Source organism: Portunus trituberculatus, chromosome 41 (genome assembly GCF_017591435.1).
Source record: "Portunus trituberculatus isolate SZX2019 chromosome 41, ASM1759143v1, whole genome shotgun sequence".
NCBI classification, from domain to species: Eukaryota; Metazoa; Arthropoda; class Malacostraca; order Decapoda; family Portunidae; genus Portunus; species Portunus trituberculatus.
Window position 1 is genome coordinate 40,395,282 of NC_059295.1, and position 25,000 is coordinate 40,420,281.

At 35.2% G+C, this 25,000-nt stretch overlaps 1 protein-coding gene across 3 annotated transcripts in view; it reads right to left on the reverse strand.

The window, feature by feature from the left end:
* The window catches only part of LOC123516715 (glycerol kinase-like), a 49,959-nt gene that overhangs the window by 14,966 nt on the left and 9,993 nt on the right, over nt 1–25,000 (reverse strand). For all 3 annotated transcript variants that reach the window (XM_045276317.1, XM_045276316.1, XM_045276318.1), the window contains exons 2-12: nt 24,810–25,000; nt 23,528–23,676; nt 22,224–22,333; nt 18,930–19,147; nt 15,190–15,299; nt 11,053–11,155; nt 9,611–9,721; nt 8,713–8,969; nt 7,537–7,742; nt 6,297–6,434; nt 4,290–4,376 (exon numbers count right to left, since the gene is read on the reverse strand). The exon at nt 24,810–25,000 is cut by the window's right edge and continues 169 nt beyond it. In XM_045276317.1, coding sequence (XP_045132252.1) covers nt 4,290–4,376; nt 6,297–6,434; nt 7,537–7,742; nt 8,713–8,969; nt 9,611–9,721; nt 11,053–11,155; nt 15,190–15,299; nt 18,930–19,147; nt 22,224–22,333; nt 23,528–23,676; nt 24,810–24,899 — 1,579 coding nt within the window. In that variant the 5' untranslated portion in view covers nt 24,900–25,000. The remainder of the gene's footprint in view (nt 1–4,289; nt 4,377–6,296; nt 6,435–7,536; nt 7,743–8,712; nt 8,970–9,610; nt 9,722–11,052; nt 11,156–15,189; nt 15,300–18,929; nt 19,148–22,223; nt 22,334–23,527; nt 23,677–24,809) is intronic.

Consider the following 25,000-nt stretch of genomic DNA (forward strand, 5'->3'; position numbering starts at 1 on the left):
GAGAGAGAGAGAGAGAGAGAGAGAGAGAGAGAGAGAGAGAGAGAGAGAGAGAGAGAGAGAGAGAGAGAGAGAGAGAGAGAGAGAGAGAGAGAGAGAGAGAGAGAGAGAGAGAGAGAGAGAGAGAGAGAGAGAGAGAGAGAGAGAGAGAGAGAGAGAATCAAGGCAAAAATAACAAATAAATGAAGTAAAACAAACAAGCAAAAATAAGTAAACAAATATTAGAATATAATAGATGATAAGATATAAAACAAACTACAATTTTTAGGCTAAAAAGTATTAGGATAAATTGAAAAAAGTGAACATGCAGAAATGAAAAATAAGAGTGTGGTCTAGATATTGCAAGCCTTTCTAAATGTTCTGAAATATTTAGGACATAGGCAAGAATGTTACGAGGGACAGAGAAGGAAGTCAAGAACAATGACGGCACATATTTGTCTTTTTTTTAGAACTGGATATCAGTATGGTGTTCATTTAAGATAACTAATTAGAGCATTATTTGCTTTGTATTTGAAGAAAAAGTAATTTCCATTCTCTTTCAAGAAATATTGGCATACTGTGTAAAGAATGAATTACATTTAGGAATGTTTATACAAACCAAACAGGCTTCCATGTGATGAGCTAAGTCTTTTGGTTTTATAATCATGGGTTTGAATAACTATTTCATGGTATATATATATATATATATATATATATATATATATATATATATATATATATATATATATCAGCACTGTGATTAACAAAATGTTACCTTAAGTCTAATTATAACATGTAATTTAGAGAATATTTAAACATTTTATCAGAATTTGATACTAACACTAGAAAGCTTATACTATTTGGTCAGAATCAAGCTTCTGTAAGATTCAAAATTTACCTAAACTGATCAGCAAATAATATTCCTTGATTAGCACACTCAGCTCAGCCTGGGTTCAAGTCCTGGGCTTGGTGAGGCAAATGGGCAAGCCTCTTAATATATAGCCCCTCTTCATCTAGCAGCAACTAGTACAGGATGTAATTTGAGGGGTTGTGGCCTCGCTGTCCTAGTGTGTAGTGTGTGGTGTGGTTTCAGTCTACGAGTATGAGCTTTGAGCTCTTTCCGTAGGGCAAAGGCTGGCTGAGTGACCAGCAGGTGACCATGGTAAATTACACACACACACACACACACACACACACACACACACACACACACACACACACACACACACACACACACACACACACACACACACACTTTTAATTGGACTTTGCCTGTGAATGTCATGAAAGCAAAGCAGATGTCTTACAATATTAAGTCACAATATTTTTAACAACTTATTAAACTAAATTTACATGAAGATTTCTTCACACTACAAGATATTAACCCAAAATGCATGAGAATAACATTTTTAATCAACCAAATGGTTCCAAGGCAATTTCCAGAACTATAATTTCCCATCAAGGAAGTCCATATCAAATGAATAAGCATTCTTTTGGAATACCCAATCGGTTTCTGAAGTCTCTCTCATCATATAATTCATTATTATTGTTCAACACAAACATCCAATAGTATGGAAGCATAATATCACTGACAGATTGTTTTCTTGGATAATCCAAGTTATCACTGATGACTTTGCAGTCTGTCTGGCACAAACTTCTGATTGTGCTTCATGCATAATCTAATAGAATTGAGTAGCAGGATCAGTTTCTCCCATGTAAAACTTGCAGTTTTGCAGCTGTCTTTATAAAGTTATCTTAAGTACTTAAAGAGATCTGCAATTTCAGTACTGACAATAATGATGATTGCCAGTCATCATTTATTAAAGTGAACTTATTAACTTGACTTAAAGTGAAATACTAATTTAGTTTAGTAGATATTTCATACGTATATACCACTTCATCATAAAACTTCACTTTTTTTAGTGCTTGATTTCTTCATTTTGTACAAATATGTACACACAGTATTGGAAAGTGAAAGCTATTCCACCTCACATCAAACAGGTATTCCATACTGCCTTATTGCTACGTGACCCAAATTTGTTTTTTATAGTAAGTAGTTCTGCTTTAATATAGCATTCCTTATTTCTACAGAGTCAAGCAGCCTGATCCCAAATTCACAATGATCCACACAATTTTTTATATTTTGCAATGAATTGGTTATGCCACTCCTGCATAAAAATGCACTGATGGCTAGTTCCTTGCATCAGTTAAAGAATCGTTTTGAAACTAATGTTCAATATTGCAAATTAAAAGACAACACTTTCACTTGCAGATAGCTGCTCTGTTGTATATTTTTCTTTTCTTGTGTGCATGAAACCACTGAATTGTTCATTTATCAAAGTGCAATCTCAATCAGATCCATACACAAAAATTTGTTGCAAAAACTGATATGAAGGATCACAATGTGCATACTTGTACAGAGTGCTGATTTCTTCATACTAAAGGAACCATCTCATCACAAAACAGCTAAAATCAACATGGTTCTCAACAAAGTTTTACGCTTTCCTCTATCATTCTCATTGAGAACTTGTAACACAATCAACATTATGGTGCTAATAATAATAAGAACAATAATAAAGTTACAGTCTTGGTGTTCTTATAAAAAGAGCCAAAGCATATAGAGATAAACATTCAATGAGGTTTACACTTTCATTTGGAAGACCAGGAGTTTCAACTCGTAAAATCAATATTTAACTAATAACTTATAATCTGTTTAGTAGATGTTCTCCAGAAATTACTAAGTGTATAAATTAACTAGTCCTGCACTCAAGAAACTGGGGAATATGCCCATTACATCACAATGCTCTCACATTTGCCACTGGAACACCAGTCTACAATTACATTGTAGACAATGTAACAAGCATCTTCATTTAATTTCTTGGCACTGAATAGTATCCACATGAGTGAATATCTCACTGCCAAATATGAATCTACATATACTCCCTTCTGAAGAAATATGTGAAGTAATAAAGTGAAAGGTTTACACAGGGCAATAGTGCAGCTAGCTGCAAAATGCAGCTGGGATTTGTTGAACTGCCAGAACAGCTGGGAAACCACTGTATCAGTCTAATAAACTGTTTTTCCTGCAATTTTCCAGGATCATATTGGAACAACTGTTAATAAAGAATTGAAAATATGAGGAATATTGTTAAAAAACCATTGATTATAGTATTTTATACAATAAGAAAATATTTAAATTTATCTATAAAAAAAGGAAAATAGATGCAAAATTTGTTTATTTACATTGTCATAAAGGATGCCAGGTCACAATCATTTACTTTAATTTTTCCAAAAAAGAAAAAAATCCAATCATATCAACGAACTTATCAGAGGACTCCATCTTAATTATTGTTTACATTTTGATGCAGTGGCTAACTAGCCAGTGGTTGCTCTCTACCATGTGAATGCTTTTGGCTGAAATTTGCTAGCTCCTGTGGGTGGCAGCAAACAGCCAGGTAGAATAAAAAGCTCTTTATAAGCCCCCCCTTAAATTCAAATAGACCTGAAACACAAAGCTGGGGTACTGTAGTGATTTGGCAAAATTATCTTTTTAAACTGTTACTGTATCACTAGTTTTCATCTATTTAATTCAATATGTAGTTACCATGTTTATCATTTCAGTTTTCTACAAATTTTTGTGCATGAAACATGCATATTTGTGGAAAATAATCTGTCACTGATGAGGTTTTACATTCTAGAGTTGAAATATTATTTCAGAAATTTTATCCATTATCATTTCCATATTTTCTATGCATCATCTTGCAATTTTCTATGCTCTTTTGTACCTCACCACTTTTTTATCAAAATTTCATATACACGAATTCATAAATTCCTGGTAAAACAAAAGGACCAATATAAAGAACCCAGAAGGTGATACTTATCTATATCCAATATGAGTTTCCAATTTTGACTTTAGTTCTTTGTGTCACCATATATAGGTGAAGGAAGCTAGTATTATTAAAAAAATATGAAAATATACTAACTTCATAATCTATGCATATCAATAAGAAACTCTGTAAAAAGGCATCCTGAGTAAGGGAGAATCAGTAACTCTTATGATATTATTGATACCTGTCAAGTTCCATAGAAGACATTGAGCTGCATCACAGACACACTAAAAATATCACAAACAATACCTTCACAGGAGACACACAAGCCACTAAATCACCCCTAGGAAAACAATGGCAACAGTAAAGATCTACATCTACTAAATATAGCTGATATCTTTCATGCAATCAAAGAGATACTAATTCAGGCAGCACTGAACACTAAACACCAGAAGAATGCAAAGATTTATTATGCATGGGTGGTACCTGGTCCAGGTTGCTTGTCACGTGGCAGCTCCCAGTCCATGCAGCGTTGAACAGCCATACACCATTTTTCATATCTCATCTCACGTTCTGAAGTACATCAGTTGGTATTAAAACTGTGTTTAGGGTGACTATTACATCAATCAGAATTGCTTTTTAATACTAATTGCCTAAATGGAAACCCATGAGAAACAGGCCCTACAGTATGTATGTAAATTTATTTATGCCTAACAGTTTACATTTACGTCAAAATCATGAGTCAATGAACTAATAAGAATTTGAAGCATTATAAATGGTTACCTGCAACAAAGGCCCAAGCAATAATCATCACAAAATAGAAAATGATAATGAAATGAATTCCATAATGTTCTCACTTACAAAAACAAAAATAATGTGATGCTATAGTCTTTCTACAGGGCCGGGTGCACACAAGACACTTTTTTGAGGTCAGTGGCCACCACAAAAAAATTGTCGCAATAGAAAACACATTTCTATGGATGCATACACAAGGGCCACTTTCTTGTGGCGACCACAAAATAAGTGGTGAGTAATAGTATGCGGGTCCATTTTTCTGACCACGCAACTGTGGCTGGCCACAGTGGACTTCAATATAAACATTGTATATAAATTCTTTCTCTTGATTGTGAAGCAGTGAAGCATGAGTTGTGAGGGTTCCTTCTATCTTAGCAGGTGGCCAGGTGAGGAATGAATGACCTTGCCACCTTTGACCAGCCTTCACTCTAACCTCTGACCTGAGCTGCCAACATCTCACAAAACCGCAACTGTAAAACTGCTACATGTCGTTTCATTTTATGTATAATAATTGCCTTTACATTCATAAAACTATAAAATCTTACTTGAATCTAAGAAAGTACTTCATCACAAACAAAATGCATTAAGAATGAGTAAATAGTTGATAAATAATACCAAATGATGTGTGTTGAGGCAGATTTGGAATAGTGGTGGTTAGGGGATGACCCCAAGCAACACGCATTAGTCCAGTAGAAATACTATAGCTATATCATGCATGCTGCTAAAATTCATAGATCATAGTATTGTATACTTTTCAGCCAAAGCATTACTATCTTGTCTTGGTTAGTAAATACCAGATGTTTGTCACCCAATGGTATATGCCACACAAGCCAACAAATGTGATACATGTCAATACAAATTTCTTATACAATGGAACCTCAGTCCTAAAACTTAATCAATTCCTGGGTGCCATTCAAAACCTAAAATGTTCTGAAACCAAAACTGTTTTCTCCATGGAAATCAATGTAAAAGAAACTTTGTCTTAACAATGATCCCATTTCCATGATGATCACTTCAGACTGGCTTGATATACTGGGAGTATAAAATTTGATTTGTGATAAGCACTCTCTATCTTTCTCTCTCTCTTTGGCAAAGGACGGGAGGAGAGGGAAAGGAGGAAGACCTTGCAGGTCAACCGGAGGCTTCTTGTGGCAGAGAGAGAGGATCATATTTGTGTAACTTCAAGCCTAGATACACATTCACATATTTCTCTCTGCACAAAGGATAAATGTGTGATGGGATAGCAGGGATGAGAAGAGTGGACATGAAGTTCAGATATATCGTGTAGGGACAAGATGAATAAGAGGGAGAAAGGACAAAAAGAACAAGAAAAAGGAAGAAAGGAAAATGTATACTGTAATGAGCCAGTAAGAGTTCCTTATTCTTGACTGGTGAAGGAGCATGGTCTGATGAATACACGTAACTGGTTGAAGAAGTAGTGGAGTTGAAAAGCTTCCAAGAAAATATGAGGTATCACACTTTAAAAGATCATTCAGTTTTAAGCAAACAAAATATAAATATGATGCTAATATTGGTTTCATCATATAATGTACTGCCATCTGCCATCATAACTAAATTGTTACATTAATATTCAAATATCTAAGTGAAAAATAGAACAACACTTATACAAAGATTTCTCATGTTTTCATTATTGTTCAGAATCTTCATGTTCATTGCGAAAGACTATATTTTGCAAACCTTCAGGCATTATAGAAGGTGTGAAGTCATCATTGGTAAGAGGTGTGAGTTTGGTCAAATCCCAGACCTCAATGCCCTCTGCTGATCCAGCTGCCATTGCTGCTCCCAAAGACGTTGTCTCAGTCATACTAGGACGAGCTGCAAACATAAGCATTCTGTGACTATATTGTAAATCTGCTAACATGTCACACAGCTTATTCTCTCAATACCTTCAAACCAGAGAAATTATATCTATATCTCATATAATGATTTATTTCATACATAAGCTTATTGGATAAACCCCAAAATTAGGCAACATCTTTCTTAACCCATAAAGGACTGGTAATAGTGGTAATTTTTGTCCCACTAGGAGTGGATGTCCAGTGCAAAATGCTAAAAAAAAACAGCCTGAATTCACACATACCTTTAAACTCAGCCTGCAATGAAAGACCAAATAAAATAAACATTGTACTCCACATCAAGTTTCCTTTCTAATGATGCTATCCTGTTATCTCTACATGCAATGGTTATGTAGAAACAGCAAATTGAAAAGGAAAGACTTTTGGAGGGAGAAGTCACTTGTCTGTCATCAGTCTGTTTTGCCTAACTGGACATGGCTAGTGTCTGCACTCTCTTCATACATGCTAAACAGTTTATCAAATTCCTACCATACTACACTTATACTAATATGTATAGTAAGTGGTTGAGTATAGGTGGTTAATACATGTTGCATTAAGTTGAGAGAGCAGGATGGAGTGGACAGGAAATCAGACATGTTAGAATCATTCTCACTGGATTTGGATGTGGTGACAGTGAGACAAGAACTGAGAGATTAGCCTAACTAGCTCACAAGCAATATTACAATGAGTGAACAAAAACTGACAAAAACACTCAAATTTAACATGAAAAAAAGAAAATGAAAAAAACTACCTCCAGTCTTTGCCTGATAAAGTGACTATAGCCACCTCCACTTCTTCAGGAGTTAAATAAATGAAAATGTTATTAATGCTAACATACATAGCTCTCTCAAAATATACATAATATACAATGATCCTAACTATATACATTTTCTTTCCATTTAAAGCTCTTAAATTTTATATATCATTAAGTTAGAAAAAAGAAAAAAAAGAAAAGGAACTCACTGTTCCTACCTAAGAAACCTCAGGTAAACAAATATATCAGTCAGAAAGTCATGAATAAGAGTGATAAAAGTAATGGTAATTCAGTTTTGAAAAGTAAATGACACAAAATTTAGTCTTACCAACTGGTACTCCAGCAATATCTGCCTGCAACTGCATTAGAGTGTTATTGCAAGTCATTCCACCATCCACTTGTAGTTTGTTCAGTGTAATACCAGAATCTTTCTGCATTGCATCCAAAATTTCACGAGTCTGGAAACACACAGCTTCCAGCACCGCACGTGCTAAATGAGCACTTGTACTTGCTTGTGTTAAGCCACAGATTGTCCTGCAAAATATAAAATACACAAGACACTAAGACACAGTAGTATGAAATTTCATGATATACAGTGCTCAACATAATATGTATTGGACTGATCAGGCCAAGTCAGTCCAGTATCAAGGCAAAATAAAAGAAGGAACCCTAAGGGGAGTTGAATTTTCATGCCATATTATTGAGTCATCCAACACAGCGGTGTAGTGGGTGGTGCTTATAAACTCACTATTGCCCTTGAGACCACGGTGAGGAAGGTTGTATGTCCGCTCTTGACCACTACTGCTTTTTCGTTTAATCTATTCAGTGCTGCCTTTATGGGTTCTAGCAAAGATTTATCACAGGAAACTATTGCCCAGATCATAGCTTTGAAGAAAAAAGGCTGCACAACTAAACAAATAGCCAAACAAACAGGGGTATACCACCACAGTGTTTTCAGTACAAGTAGTCTTTTTTTTTTTTCTTTAATATGCATAGTAAAAGAATAAATATTTTCATTAAAACTTATGGAAATTTGATAACCCTTCTCTAGATTCTTGTCTAGCCAACAAAAAAGTAGAGAAAGCTGATTTGGTGTGATCTGAAGTGCTATGGCTTTTGAATTCTTAGTACCTATTTTGAAGCCTTGGATTTAAAAAAATCATAACTTAATCAAGCATGCAATAAGGAAGTTTATATGCTTAGTTTACAATTTTCAATCTCAAGAATTAAGGTATGTATTTTAACTGGCCATATTATTCTCATTTCAGAAAAATTTATCTTGAAAATTATTACACAATACTTTTTTTTTTTTTTTTTTGTTGTCTAGAGCTATCATACTAAAATTAACATCCTGATGGTGATAACATGCACATGGTCTATAGAGATAAACCATGCAAAAATATGCCTTACATAAAGATCAAACATGACCATCTATGGTCAATATGAAAGATGTTAGTAGATAATATTTTAATAGCAATTAGTGTAAAAGAAATAGTGAACTTACCCTCGAGCATCAGAGCGCCAATACGGGGCAAATAGACCAGAGAAGGCAGGCACAAAATACACCCCTCCCGAGTCTTTTACTTTCTTAGCCAGTGGCTCAATATCTGTTGAGGATTTTATGACATGAAGATTATCTCTGAGCCATGTCACAGCAGCACCCGCAATGGCAACAGAACCCTCCAGTGCATATATGGTAGGAGATTTCTTGCCAAGCTTGTAACCCACTGTGGTGAGTAGACCATGTTCACTCTGCACTATCTGACAAGAACACAAAGGAATGGCTTCATCACAATAATCAATATATATATATATATATATATATATATATATATATATATATATATATATATATATATATATATATATATATAAAAGCTATCCATTTAAATATACTGTCTGGATGAGATCTTTCTTAAGAGAAATGAACCAAGACATTTAAAAGCATCAGTAGAAAACTATTAACAAAATGAATACCAACTTCAAAGACAGGCAACCAGGGAACTGTGTTTCTAAGGAGGACTGCATGGATTGGCCAATCTATAAAAGACACTTCCTCACAACACCTCTCCTTTGATTATAATGGTGCTTAGTGCTTGACTAGCTCTACAAAAGGGTAAGATAATCTGAATTTTCAATTATTTTCATAACATGTCTTATTCATTTTCATAATATAACAGCCTTTGCAATTCTTTCTGAGGTAAATTTACATATAGAGAGCCTAAATACTCATTACAACTCAAAAGAAGCAATAATAAAACCTATTACAAAATTCCTCGAAGTTATAGAAATAACTTATGTATGCCAGTACAGACTCAAAAGAATGACTAAATTATCATAAGATTTGGAAAATTCATATCACAAAAACAGAATGCCAAGTAGTCCAAGTAGCAAACTCTTACCTGTGTACCAGTATTGTAGAGCAAGAAACATCCAGTGCCATAAGTGTTCTTGGCCTGGCCACGGGAAAGACACATTTGCCCCACCAGTGCTGCCTGCTGATCACCTAACACCTGCAAGCAACATACCAATATAACCAAAAAAAAAACAACTACACTCAACTCAATAAAGCTTGCAAAATCATATTGAAGGGAGAGAGAGAGAGAGAGAGAGAGAGAGAGAGAGAGAGAGAGAGAGAGAGAGAGAGAGAGAGAGAGAGAGAGAGAGAGAGAGAGAAATTTAGTCTCTGCAGTATATGGATAAAATCACATTCCTCCCTTCCATTAGTTACGTCAAACCAATGGGATAACAGAATAATAAGAGGCAGTATGAGGGCTGAAAGCAAAATTAGTGGTCATGGCATTTTATATCCACTAGAAACATATTAGGTGACGTGTTGGCCCAATCATTCTGGAAGGTCTGGTCCAGCAATGATACCACTTTAGCACACATGAACAAGGCAACATTGTCAATAGGCCAACATTCATGCCTAGATTGAAAAACACTTCTATTTCATGTAACATCATCAGACAAACCAACTTTGTATTCCTATCAAAATCATATTTTAAGACTAATATACATTATGTGTATTTGTGTAGGCTAATCCAGTGTCTCACAAATAAGAACTTTTTTTCTAGCACATATTGCACATACTTTTAAAAATTAATAATTGTGGCATCTGGTAGAAAAAGTTAATTTTCTGCATACAGGCAAACTCCACATAACAAATGGGTTAAGTTAAAAAAAAAAGTGTTATGTGAAAAATTTGTTGTACGGGGTCCTAGGATGAGTACAAAAATAATAATAAAAAAAATTAAATAGATAAATAAATAAATAAATAAATAAATAAATAAAAAAATAAATAAAAAAATTAAAAAAAAAATCTGAACGTGTCGAATTCGGACGTAGCAGTGAATGGTGGTGGTGGTGATTCGGCAGTGTTTTCAAACATGGCCAAAATTTTCCCAATAAGAATCTCGTTACAGCGGGGTTTGGTGTTCATTACGTGATTTAAGGGTAATAAAACAAAACATTCGTTGTGGCGAAAATTCGTTGTGTAAACTTTCGTTATGCGGGTGTTGCCTGTATTTTAAATAAAATGACAGGAATAATGAAATCAATCAATAGAATATAGGATTGGTGAAGTGATGGTGTTAATAGGTACATAAGACCCTAAAAGTGACAAAATTACAGAGCCATAGTCTATGACCTAGTACAGCATTAGAGTGAAATGGAAAGCTAAGATGTAAGTGCATCTTCTAAATGCATATCTCCTAACTTACTGAAATATTTCCTCATGAGCTGTCTCCAAGTGTGCTTGGATGTAAAACAACAAAGCACTGCACTAGTTTCCTTCCATGTTTTGTCACAGTTGAAAAGAATAATTAATATAGAATCAACTCACCCCTGAAATGGGTATTCCCAGCAATGGACCTTCAGTGATGTAGCCGTAAATCTCCGAACTGCTCCTGATTTCTGGCAAAACTGACATTGGAATCTTGAAAAATCTAAGAGGAAAAAAAAGTGCACAAGTTGTACTATCATTTTCATTGTTAAATTGTATATGCCATCTTTTGATAACCATTGTCTTTCCTTTTGTACAATATAAAGTTCCCAGCACTGATATTCAAGGCATCATCTCACTAGATACTAATACTTACAGCTCCTTCTGAATGGATATAACAATACTGCAGTCATGACCTTTTTATCTTCAAAACCTTGCTCTCCCTCTAGGAGTGTATCCTAAGGAGATGGTCGCAGTAGAATTCCATCTCTTATTATCCAGATGTATTCTTTCATTTTAATCAAGAGCTTGGCCTCTAATACATCTTCATATATCAATTACTATATCCTTCCATCTTCTGAGTGGCCTTCCTCTTCCATCAGTACCTTCAACTTCACTTATATATAATTTCTATACAAACTATTTTTTCATACTTCCTATCCTAACTATTTGCTTTCTATCTTCTGAATAAAGCCATATTACCTCAATATACTTCTTTTCTACTATTTTATCACATCACAATTCACAGTATTTGCACTCATACCATGTCTCTAATACACACTTTCAAAGCTCTAAACCCTAACATACCACCTTAATGTCTTCTTTTTTTTCCCCATTTCACCACAACACAATTCACAATATTTGTAAGCACTCATGGCATGTCTCTTAATACATACTTTCATTGTATTTCAACTTGCAAACTGTTTACATTAGGTATTTTACTTTTACATCATCATACTTATAGAGAAAAGTACAATAAGCCCCAATTACATTGGATCTGAATGAACCAGATATTGAATAAGTAGAAGACTTTCAAGTTTTTTCTTTATGTTCAATCCCAAGTGCACCAGTATGCAGCTCTTACTCTCTGATTGAGTAGCTTATATAGTGGTTAAAATACTCCTGATAGCTCTAGTTTCATCCCAGTCATTTGAGGAGTTGTCTGAGCCATTCATGACACAAAATGGGTGTGTGCCAAGGCACTGCCAGCGCTTAGGTCAGTGTTTACACTGCTGACTTAGCAACCATGAGGCAGTGCCTACCTTAACTTTTGCTTGCTCTCTAGCCCTTATTGCTACTTTTGTAATTCTATCATGACTTCTAAGGGTAAGGCTGTGCCTTTCACATCAGTTACGAAACTCATGATGCTGTTGGTGGCAGAAAAATGGCAGTTATACAGGATCGTGTATGTGTTCCATGTACAGGTTTCTTCCAAGCTTTATCTTTTTCCCTTTTAGCTTCTATACATCTGATATTGTACCAAGCATGTATATTTTTCTTTACTCTATCGATAGGTACGTATTTCTTCACTCCTTCATTATATCTCTGTAGGAATATTTCATATTTCCCCTGTATTGTCCTTCCATTAATAATGTTTCTTAACTTTTCAAAATCTGCTCTTGCATAATTCAATCTCTTTTTTCGTAGTCTTCTCTGTATCTTATCACGTCCTCTTCCTGCATTTCCAACACTAATGTTACATGATCACTTCTTCCCACTGCACTAAGATATTGTTGTATACTGGGAGGGGACTTTGGCTTTTTTGTAAATACTAGGTCAAGCAATGATGGTTCTTCTTCCCTTCTGTACCATGTTGATTCTTCCATCCACTGATTCAGTGTATTCACCATAGTCAACTGTAACACCTCCTTGCTCCATGATCCAGCATTACCCATTACTTCCATTTCTCTTCAGTTTGCTCTTTTACAGTTAGTCTCTTATTAATAGTATTTTTCCATCTCTTCTTATCTAGGCACTTAATCACCTCTCTTTGTATTTCCTTATGTTCCTCAGTTCTCCATGTATTTGTCTAAGGTGGTACATACGTAACTATAATCTTCCTTTTTTCCAGTTCCTGTTTTGATTACTTCCACCATGCCATCACCATATTGCACTTCCTCCACACATATATTATCACAAACCATTATTAGTACTCCTCCTCCCCCTTTTCCCTACCTGTCTCTTCTCCAGCTATTACAGGTTGAACCTCCTTAATCCGGTATTCTTTCATCCGGCAACACCTGTAATCCGGCAAAATTTTTGTTTGCCGGAATTTTTGAATTGGCCAGAGTAATTTGCTGGACCGCCGCTAGGACGCGGCGGCGGTGTACTGTGTTTTGGAGTCTGGGCATTCTGGGTCAAATTTAGATCAGTAGCACGCTGCCGCTCATTGCAATCACCCCCCCCCCCGGTTGTATGAAAAACATTTTCTGTAATATTTGCCCCTAAACATGGCTTCCAAGCGACCAAGAAGTGATAGTGTTGTGTGTGAACAAACGAAAAAGTGCAAACATATGACAATATCAGTGCAAAGAAAGTGGACCTATTGAGGAAGCTAGATAAAGGTGTTTCAGTGCGTAGCCTATGCCAACAGTACAACATTGGTTCATCAACCGTCTATGATATAAAAAAGCAGAAGAATCAACTTCTCAAGTTTTACAGTGAGTGTGAGAGCAAGAAGAACATGGAGGTTCGTAGAACACTTAGGGAGGGTAAAAGCAGTGATTTAGACAGTGCTCTCATAGTGGTTTAAGCTTCAGCACGCTGGTAACGTCCCTGTGTCAGGCGAGATGATAATGGCGCAGGCAAAAATTTTCCATGCTGAACTTAATTTACAACATGATTGTGAATATTCTCAGGACAAAAATTCAAAATGAGACATGTACATGTACAACTATCATATATCAAAACAATGTTACAGCTACACTTGTATAATGCAGGGTAATTATATAGACTCAGAGGGTGTTTTGGGGACCACCTATAGTTCAGTATTTTCCATGGTCTGGCAAGTCTAAGGTCCGGTGGTTGCCGGATTTGGGAGGTTCAACCTGTATATCCCTCCTCTTTTAAAGTTAACATGGATCTCCTGCTTTAGTTTTTTTTCTATTATGCACATTACATCCGGTCTTTTTCTTTCAAACAATTTCTAACCTTCAACACACCGGATAACAACCCATCTATAATAGTAAACATCACTCTTAATTTCTTGCCTCTTCCATGACTTCCTTCTTCTGAAGATACCACTTCTTCAGTCTCATATCTAAAGCTGTCTAGTAGAATTTTTTTTTCTCAATCTCTGTCCTTTTCTCGGTTTTTTTCCCCTTAGCTTCATTTCTTAGCATTTTCTCCTTTTCCCTCTCTTCCAATTTCATATCTCTTTTTATCCATATATCCTTTAATTCAGTATCATCAGCCAGTTTCCCTTTTCTTGTCATAATCTTCTTCATCACCTATGATCTCATTCTCACTTTCATTGGTTTGTTTCCCCCTTCACTAAACCTTCCCAACCTAATCACTTTCTCACCTTCCTTGTCTAATTCCTGTACACTGTCTTGGACCTGTTTGATAATAGTTTTGGCCAATTCTCTCTCTTCTCGCTCTCTGACAAACTTGTTGGGAGAGTGAGAAGTGTGTGTGTGAGCATGTGTGTGTGTGTGTGTGTGTGTGTGTGTGTGTGTGTGTGTGTGTGTGTGTGTGTGTGTGTGTGTGTGTGTGTGTGTGTGTGTGTGTGTGTGTGTGTGTGTGTCCATGCCATGTATGTAGTATCTATTTACATAATGCAAAACATAGACCATTTCAATTGTTAGTGGTAACAGGCAGGCAAAATGTGAGAGAGAAAAAAATTCCCATACTTAACTTGGAATTTTGGATAACTTGGACTGGCTTTCCCGACTTATGCAGGGTTTACTATGAAGAAATTTACACTATCCATTTGGATTTATATTGTGATCGTTGCATATATACAGATAGTTCTAAGGTGATAATTCAAAAATATATTTTTTCCTATCAGAAGCATAAAAGTATGGAAAAGATTACAAAAGAAGTTGTCAGTGCAAGAAACATCAACAATTTCAAGACAAGTTTGACAAAAGTAGACATGGAGAGAATACAGTACAAGTGTAGCTCCTTTCTTGTATGTTACAACTATGTAAAACACAACTGCATAAAAACACACAAAAGCAATATTAAAAAAGATAAATAAATAAATAAAGAAAAAAGAAAAATTCATAAAAATAATAATTCTAATATCTGACTTACTTGCATAAGTTGGCATCCCACTCCAAAGTGGAGATGTTCATGAGCATGGTGCGTGAGGCATTGGTCACATCTGTCACATGGAGCCCACCATCCAGGCCACCAGTCAAGTTCTGAGGAGCAACACATATAACTGCAGATATTTAATCTAATGCCCTTCAATGTCTTATTTTGTTCATTGAAATCATCAACCAATTCGCCATCACTTTTGAGTGCTGGTTTGATAACACACATTTACTAGAGAGTCCAAACACCTTCTGTCCCATGATGACATCGTTTTCCATTTTTGAATACTATAAATTCATACAGATACAAATTCCTCAGGTCAGAAACTTGTGATTGCATGAATAGATCAAATGTCCTTAAAAAGCTAGCAGCTTTTCTTCTTATTATATTTAATTTTCTAATTTGAATATATCTAATCAACAATACTTTCCCACGCACTACTTTCCTTTATTATTTTCTATTTAGATACACATTGACCACTCAGGCTGAAATCATATAATTTTCATCTTTCAAACATCTGAATAACAACTGTTATTTTCCTGGCATCTTTGAACCCATCCACATTGAAAACATATACATATAATCTTACTCTTACTCTATTGTAACAACTAGCTCTTTTCACCCATCTCTCGAGATATCAGGCCACTGATTTACAGGATTACACAGAGAGAAGAGTTCCATCTTGTCAGTAAGACACTAAATCTCCACCTTCTCCATCAGTCCTACCTTGCAAAGTGTACAAACAATATCAAAAAAGTAAAATGGACCTTTTACTGTTAGTTTTCTTTCTCAATATTCAATGGGTGGATGTTTTGTTAGCCTTACAACTACTGTACATACTTTGCCATAAATCCACATACATTACAGCCACTATATATAAATAAATATACACAGTACCAATTCAACCCATACACATTTTGGTAAAAAGGTGTGCCCTATATGCTGTCAAATACAGTATATAGAAACAGAGGGAGAGAAAAAGGAAACATACAGAAGGAAAGGAGCTGAAGTGGGACTAGAGAAAGAAGCCAAGCCTGTGATCTATAGAGAGGTGACAATAGTGGAGGGAATCCTGTTGATGTCCTGGGCCACACCTAAACGGCCAGTTTCCATTTGTCCGTGCATCAAGTTTTTTGTTCTTGCATGTGTATGTAAACTGATATAATTTTTTCCGCTTATTTTTGTGCTTGAAAGATTTTATTACTGTACAATAATAAGGTGCTTTAAATGTTCAAAATATTCTTTTACATTATCAAAGGAGAATAAATTACTGGAGAAAAGAGGGCCAGTTAAAGGTCTTGCGGACAAATTTCTCTCTCTGTAATGGACAATTCGCAGTAATGGAGATCTCCCTCACCTCCGAAATGTCTTATGGCAAGGTACCACTGTGTGTGTATATATATATATATATATATATATATATATATATATATATATATATATATATATATATATATATATATATATATATATATATATATATATATATATATATATATATATATATATATATATATATATATATATATATATATATACACACACACACACACACACAATGGAAGACTCAATACTTTAATGTCTTAATAGTCAAACTTTTCAATACTTGAGTGCAAAAGTTCGATTTAATACTAAAAAATATAACTGGTCGTTAGTTGAATGTCCACACACGTGGTTGTAAAGTGTAAACAAAGGTTCCCAGTCCTGTAACTACCCCCATCGCCAGTTGTTTTGCTGCTGTCATCAGCATAACATTCTCGTGCGTTCTGTCTGTAGTTTTTCATTTATAAACTTACATTAACACCAAAGGTTTATTAGTGGTGAAAATATCTGGTAATCAAACAGCCACACACATGGTTGTAAACAAAGATCTGACCTCTCCCTCCCTGCCACCACCATTGCCCCATTCTGATATCAGTAGTATTACTGGTAATACCAAAGCAAAATACCAGTATTCTGGTATACTGGATACCGGTGCGCATCTCTAATCCTGCTGCAGTCTTGAGAAAAACAACATTCTTTTGTGTTGTTGGTAGTTTTCATTTATAAACTTTTAATGGCACCAAAGAGGCTTATTAGTGGTGAAAATAAAGAATCTAATGAGAGTTCAAGTGTTAGTGAGCAATAGCCCTACACTAACAGGGTTCACAGGAATCCCACCAGGAGAAAAGTTACAAAGATGTTTTCATGGATGGTGATTTCTCCTCTGACAACCTCTTTCCTCCTCCCCACCCTTCTCCCCTTCTCTTCTACGTTATTCATCACCAGCCTTCAGTCACGGTATGTACAAATCAAAATTATAAAAAGAAAATTACATTGAAATTCTTATAATTTTCTTTTGCTAAGATTAGAATGAACTGCCTGATTTATAGGTATCGATAGTCAAACTTTTAGATACTCGAGCAGCCATTTGAAATGGATTAAGTTCAAGTATTGAGTCTCCACTGCATATCTATTAATATATATATATATATATATATATATATATATATATATATATATATATATATATATATATATATATATATATATATATATATATATATATATATATATATATATATATATATATATATATATATATATATAGGCAACCCCGCTTAATGAAGGCTCACACAACAAAATTTTGCTACATCAAACATTTCCTTTTACTACCATCTGCTCATTTAATGAACATCACACTCGCTTTAACAAAATTTTACCCAGGTAATTTTTTCCAAGTTTGAAAGCCCTGCCGTATCATGCAAGCCGACAGGCTTTTGAATACACCAGCGCCTCTTGTGGATAACACACGCACCACTCACTCCCTTACCCTTCCCCGCTCTCAGCTCAAAACAATAACAGTGTCCAGCACCAGCTCATCTTTCCTTGCTCAACAAGCCACCAAAACGCCCTGCAACCAGCCCTGCAATGCCGCCTAACGTTGCTAAGAAGACCAGGAAGTCTCTTACTCTCGAAGTGAAGCTGGATATTATTCACAGACACGAGAGGCAAGAAAACTAATAGCATTGCTCGCCACCATGGCTTGACTCCATCTAGTGTCTACTATTTTCAAGTCAGCAAACTCTATCAAGAAGGCTGGTGAGACTGTCTGTATCTTCCTTACAAGCCAAAAGAACCACCTGAACTCATGACTGCAATGGATAAAATGGAAAGCCTTGTGGAAATGTGGTACATAAGTTTTGTATGCGGTACAATGATGCATCCTTTGTTTACATTCCACAGGTTCCCAGCTAGCGTATTTCCCGCTCCACTCTCCCTCCCTTCATGAATTTAAGATCATAACATTATAAAGTTACATACATACATTAGTGTACATTATAATGACTTAGTCTTAAATTAAACTGTTTAAATGTTTAACTTCATAATTTTTACTTTCATTAAATCTTTCACTGTACTATGATGCACTCTCGCTTTGTTTACTCTCAATGGAAGTTTAAGTCAGGGGTCAAACTTGTTAGAATTGGTTCGCTTAATGAAAATTCGCTTAACGAACATTTTTTTAGGAACATAACCCTTTCATTAAGCGGGGGTTACCTGTATATATACTGAGTAGCATCCATACATAGAAAATTAATATATATAAATAATTGTAAATAAATAAATAAACAAGAAAAGAATAATATCTGATGAATGAATGAAGAAACAAATAAATAAGCAAGCAAATATATAGATAGTATACCTCATTATATACCAGCTCAGCAGCAGCATCAATACCAATCCCCATTTTCACTTACCCATAATAGCCATGAGTCTACAGTGCCAAAGAGAAGATTGCCCTTTGCTGCTGCCTCCTGCACCTCAGGCACATTGTCAAGAAGCCAACGCAACTTGAGAGCAGAGAAGTAGGTGCTGATGGGTAAGCCACAGAGATCTTTAACATAGTCCTTGTTCTGCCCCGGTGTTTCCTTGAGGATTGCCTCTAATGTGCTGGCAGTTCGTGCATCCAGCCACACTGAAAGCAACATTTTAAAATTGAGTATATAGGTATATACATTTTATTGATCCTTCTCTTTCATCTATTATATTAATGAAATTTGTGGCATGCAAGTCAGGTGTTTGCTATGGGTTGAGTTGCAGTGATCACTTGCTGTTTTAATACAGGGTTGGGTCAACGCTCCCACAGTTCTCTGGAGAATTGTTAATCTAAAACCACTTCTGGTGATACATCTTTATGTACAGTATTTAAATGCTAAAAAACATTAACCTAAAGTATTTATGCTAACAGTATCCAAGGGATATGGTGATGCACATTCTATTTACCAGTTATCATAAGCTAAATGCTCACAAGTACATGGGCTCTCCGTATTTTAACATTTATTCATAATCTTCTGCTACATATTTAGTTTGAAATGTTTTCCTCTGGTTTCTAAAGGGACTAATGTTTTACTTGGCAAATCCCCAAAAGAGTCAGGCAAATATTATTTGTGCTGAAAGAATATTGCGAATGCTGAAACTGTACAGAGATGAAAGGACTGGCCAATACCAGACACACCAACTTCTCCAAAACACCCAACAAGTATGAGGAGGGAGAGATGAGTTTGTAGTGCTGTTGTAACATACACGTCTATACATGTGTTGTGACTGATTACATGAACATATCAGGAAAGAAGAATGAAAGTGTGAGAGGGTGGGGTGTATTTCTCAAGAAGAAAGTAGAAACTCAGGGAAAACAGTGGGAGGCACAATGCAAACAAACAAGTGTCAACTCAGTAAATACATTGGGAGATATATCAACACACAATCTTCACTAGTCACCTGCTAAGATTTGGCATCAAAACATGGTTGTCTCTTTAATTTACATGAATAAATTAAGGTAACACAGAGGGAAAAAAAGTATTCATCACAAGGTGATGACACATTCAAGATTGAAGACACTGCGCATTGATAATATTTAGCTTGTTTTATCATATTTCTTGCTCTCTGCTTGATGATGGTAGCTAGAATTTTTACTACTTGGTTTGATAACACACACAAATTATGTTATTTTACTACATGATTTGACAACACACAAATTACATTTTTCCATAAGCCTCTCTCTCTCTCTCTCTCTCTCTCTCTCTCTCTCTCTCTCTCCATTTATTCCCCTCTTCTTTGGTTTGCCTCATCTCTTCCAACACCAGTTACTTTGACTATTCCCTTGAATGGTTTTTCATTATCCATCATTACCACTGCCAACACCAACCTTAATATCCTCATCTCCTGTGGCTTCTTGATGGGTGATGTCACTGCTCTGTAAACCACTGGAAGACTCACTACCGACTTTTAAGGTTTTACATTAATTCTAGCAGCAATGTTCTGACTAAACAGTAGCCGAGACATTCTTTTCCAATTTACCAATCACTATTGGATTCATTGGTTGATGTTCACATTGTGATTACTGTTTACTGTAGCATGGAACCCTAAGTAGCACATGAACTTTTTTCCACCATATAAACATGCTAACTCAACTTGTGGTAACAAGTCTTCATAACTGGGAGGGATGATAGAAGATAGAGTATCCTTACAGTAATAAACCCATTGCTAAAGCCATGGGTATTAACTTACAGCAAAGAGATATGAAATACTTGAACTAGTGTCGACCGGGGAAAATCGGACCATCCAACAAACCGGTACAATTCGGACCGCCTCATTCTTATTTACAATAAATTCATATATAAATTTCTTTTTGAAGTTTTGAGCATTTCACGATAGAAAGTAACTATTTTCACATTTCTTGTGCAGGTTTGATAAAAAAAAATCGATACAGGAAAGAAATTACAATTATATGACTGAAAACACTGAATCGTTGCAAAAAAAAAAAAAAAAAAAAAAAAAAGCGGCAAAGTTTGTTTACCAAATCAGCGATTTCGGCGAACTTTGTTGTGGCGGTCAGATGCGGCTAACTATCCTCTTCCAAATTGATGATTATAGAGTGTTTTACCAGTAGTTTTTAGTGCACAATTGTTTATATTTTGAGAATATGCATTAACATTTTGCCCTGTGCCATCTTTGGCTTATAAAGGGGATTGCTTAGACTCATTATATACCCAATATTGATTATTAAGATAATTAGGGTAATTTAGGGAAATTTTTAATGAAGACTATAAGCCTATAAAGGACTTCAAAAAGCTAGGAATTGTCCGCTCACACTCTCTCTACAGGCTAGTGAGCGATAGCGAGCTCAATAATCTATAGAAAAATGAATGTGGAAACCAATGAGCAGTATTTTTATACAAAAAATCACCTCCCTGTTGCTCGCTAGCCTGCAGAGTGGGAAGGAAAATTAACATGACCAGTCTTTTGACACCCTGAGCCTATACCCTGTTTTTACTCAGCTGATCTTCTTTCGTCTGCTAGGAGTGCCCATTAGTAATATATATGCATATAATCTGCTTATTATATGCTTATGTATCACTTCATAGGGACCTTATAAAAGTACCTTTCACATTCAGAATAAATAATCTTCTTACTGAATACAATAACTTCAAGTGTTACACCAAAACATTGGCTAAAGTAGCCAAGTAAATGAGTAGGCTATGTAGTCTATGAGTAACAGTTTTTTGTTCTACACTGTTTCTTGCCATTGATTTTGTTATTTTGAATGTGAAAGGCTCAATGTTTATGAAATAAAACTTTTATTTTTTGAGGAATTATATCCATTTATATATATATATATATATATATATATATATATATATATATATATATATATATATATATATATATATATATATATATATATATATATATATATATATTTTTTTTTTCTTTTGTATTTATAAAGGGTGGTTCAAATTACCCCATGGGTGGTTCAGTTTACCCCAGTGGGGGGGGGTTCACATTACCCCATTTTTTTTGATAACTGTGAACCACACATATTACTTCAAAGCTGAAGAATCTGCTATGAATTTTTTTTTTTTTTTTTGATTTAAAGGCAATAACTTGCTTATGTTTTCATAAAATTTTTGTAAGTTTATCTTAATAAATGTGGGAACAGTATCAAAGTTCGTCAAAACCTGGTCCAAATTAGCCCGGTCGACACTACTCACCAATAGCATTGCACAAGGGGAGCCCAGTAGTTTTGTCCCACACAATTGTTGTTTCCCGCTGGTTGGTGATTCCAACAGCCTTGATGTCTCCTGGATCAATTTCAAGAGATCTGTTAGATTGTAAGAAATTAGTATTAATCAACTCTAAATATCTATCCAGCACTTTAGACTGATGTGAGCATCTACTGATCCTCTCATTTCTATCTCTCATATACTCAATAGTTTATCCTTCCATGTTACAGGAATTCATCCTCTTTTATTGAGTCTATCCATAGTTAGTGCCACTGAAACTGACACAAATTTCACCAAATTGCATCACCATTATCATTTAGAAAAATTCATAAAAAGATCTGTGTAATGTGTTTTTTTCTGACAACTACACTTCACCCCACAACTGATGAACAACTGACTAATAGGAGCTCTCCACAGTAAAATACATGGTATGATTGTTCATCTGTTAGTGAAACTGACTTATGGTAGATTTTAACATAAGGCTTGTAAGTCATGCGAGACACAGGATTGTGGGGAAAGATCTTGAAATCAAAGAATGAAATAGATAGATTATATATACAGTAAGTCCTCGTTATACTGTACATATGCGTTCCTGAAAACCTTACCGCAAACTGAAATACCATATACTGAATTAATAGTAATGCATGTAAGTAACATGTAATGCAGTTAAAAAAAAGGGGGGGAGGAGGGGGAAGAACTTGACCTCCAAGGGTGGTCAAGTTAAAGTCAGTACTGTGAGTGGCAGGGAGGTGTGGTGTGGATGATATCATCAACCCTGCTCCCACGCGCTGGGACCTCTCGGATGACATGAGTGGATACTGTATCTGTGAATTTTCTTACCGTATATAGAATCGAGGGTAGTAATTTCCAAATACCGTAACTGTGAATTTACCGGATAAAGAAGTACTGTATAATGAGGACTTACTGTATATACGACCTAGTAGACTCCCATTACAGGATTGTGAGGAGATATCTTGAAAGTAAAGGATGAAACAGACAGTTTATACACAACATCTGGTAAACTTCAATTAAGTGACAAAGGTTGGCCTATACCAACACAATCTCTTCAAATTCTATTGGCAACAATAATCTAAGGTAAGTGAGAAACATGACTCAATGAAAATCATTTAAAGGTATTCTTACTTTGCTGTAACAATTATAAAATGAATGACCTGAGTTTCAAACATTCTACTAATTATTCTTAAGCACACAGTTACACTCATTACAAGCTTAATTCCATTTTTTTAAAGGTACAACATTCATATGAACAAAAGTGAATACATGTTTCATACTTAAGATTTTCCACTGCTTTCAGGATGCAAGTGTGAACAGATTTCAAAAGTTCGTTGGAATCTTGCTCCACCCAACCTTCTTTAGGGTAATGTTGAGCAACCTCTACTTGGTGGTAAGTCAGCACTTCTCCAGTGGTGGCAGAAAACACCTGTCAACACAAATACTATGACATTTTCCATCAAATGAGAAAATGCAACATTACTTGCATACACCCCAAAAAGGACCTGCAGCTACACAATTTCAGTACGTCACTGGGTATTCAGTCCAAATGAAGACTGTTTCCTTATTATTTTTACTCAGCTATTGTTTTGTTGAAGTCAAATACATAAGCTTCCTGGGCATATGATGCTAAATCTAGACTTGCAGTACACCATCAACAGGGTAAGTATTCCTATCTACTTGCACCACAAAGACACATAGCTACATTTGAAGTTCAACTCTTCAATGTTAAATGTAGATAATAGCATAATACAGTTTAATGTCTTTCTTGTATTTCTAAAAAAAAAAAAATCATGAAAAATCTTATGAAAAAAATAAAATTATGACAACACAATAGCAAAACACCATGAAAATTCGTCCAGTTACACTATCTTCTTAAATGCAGCTGAACTTTACTATCTGAACCACACATCTATGTAATTTAAGTACAGACAATGCCGACTACAGTACATATCCGTATTACACATATATACCCAATATAACCAATATCAGAAAAAATAATACAAAATTTAAATAGTACATAACTAGAATGGTCAGAAAAGATAGCCATGCACTAAGCACTATACTTGCACTTGGGTAGAATTCCCTTACACATGACAATGCTATTTTTCAAGCTTCCATTATATGTTTTATAAATGTAGCACTGGTTGAGGAAATATAAGATTAGAATAGGAATGTAGAGGTATGAAATATAATATTGCTGTATAGCAATCCATTGCAACTTTTAGTGTCATCCTATGGAAAGAGCAAGTATAAGAGAGTGATGCATGCAAACCATTCAAGAATAGAAGAGGGAAGAACTAAAAGTAAGGGACTTAAGGGAAGAGCTGTACATGTGGCTCAGCAACCTATCAACCCTGACTCATGCAAATAAGAAAAGAAGCCTACCTTTCAAATTGGAGATAAACAATGATAAAATGCCAAAATGGCTTGGTAATTAGAAAACATGTATATATGGGATCAACACAATACATTCTATATATTTAGTAGTAAGTAAAAACACACAAATTATAAGCAATGATGATGGAGAAAATTATCAGTATATGGGGAAAATAGCCTTACCAAGAAACGTGTAGAAGAGGTTCCCTGGTCCACAGCTCCAACAAGGGGACCAAGCCTCCCACTAATGGGTATACTAGTGTCTGCCAACATTTCAAGAGCACAGCAAAACACTTGGTAAAAAAATAAATAAGCAATCCAAATGAAGAATATTCCAGTAGACACTTGTTTCCAAAATTTTTAAAATCTTACTT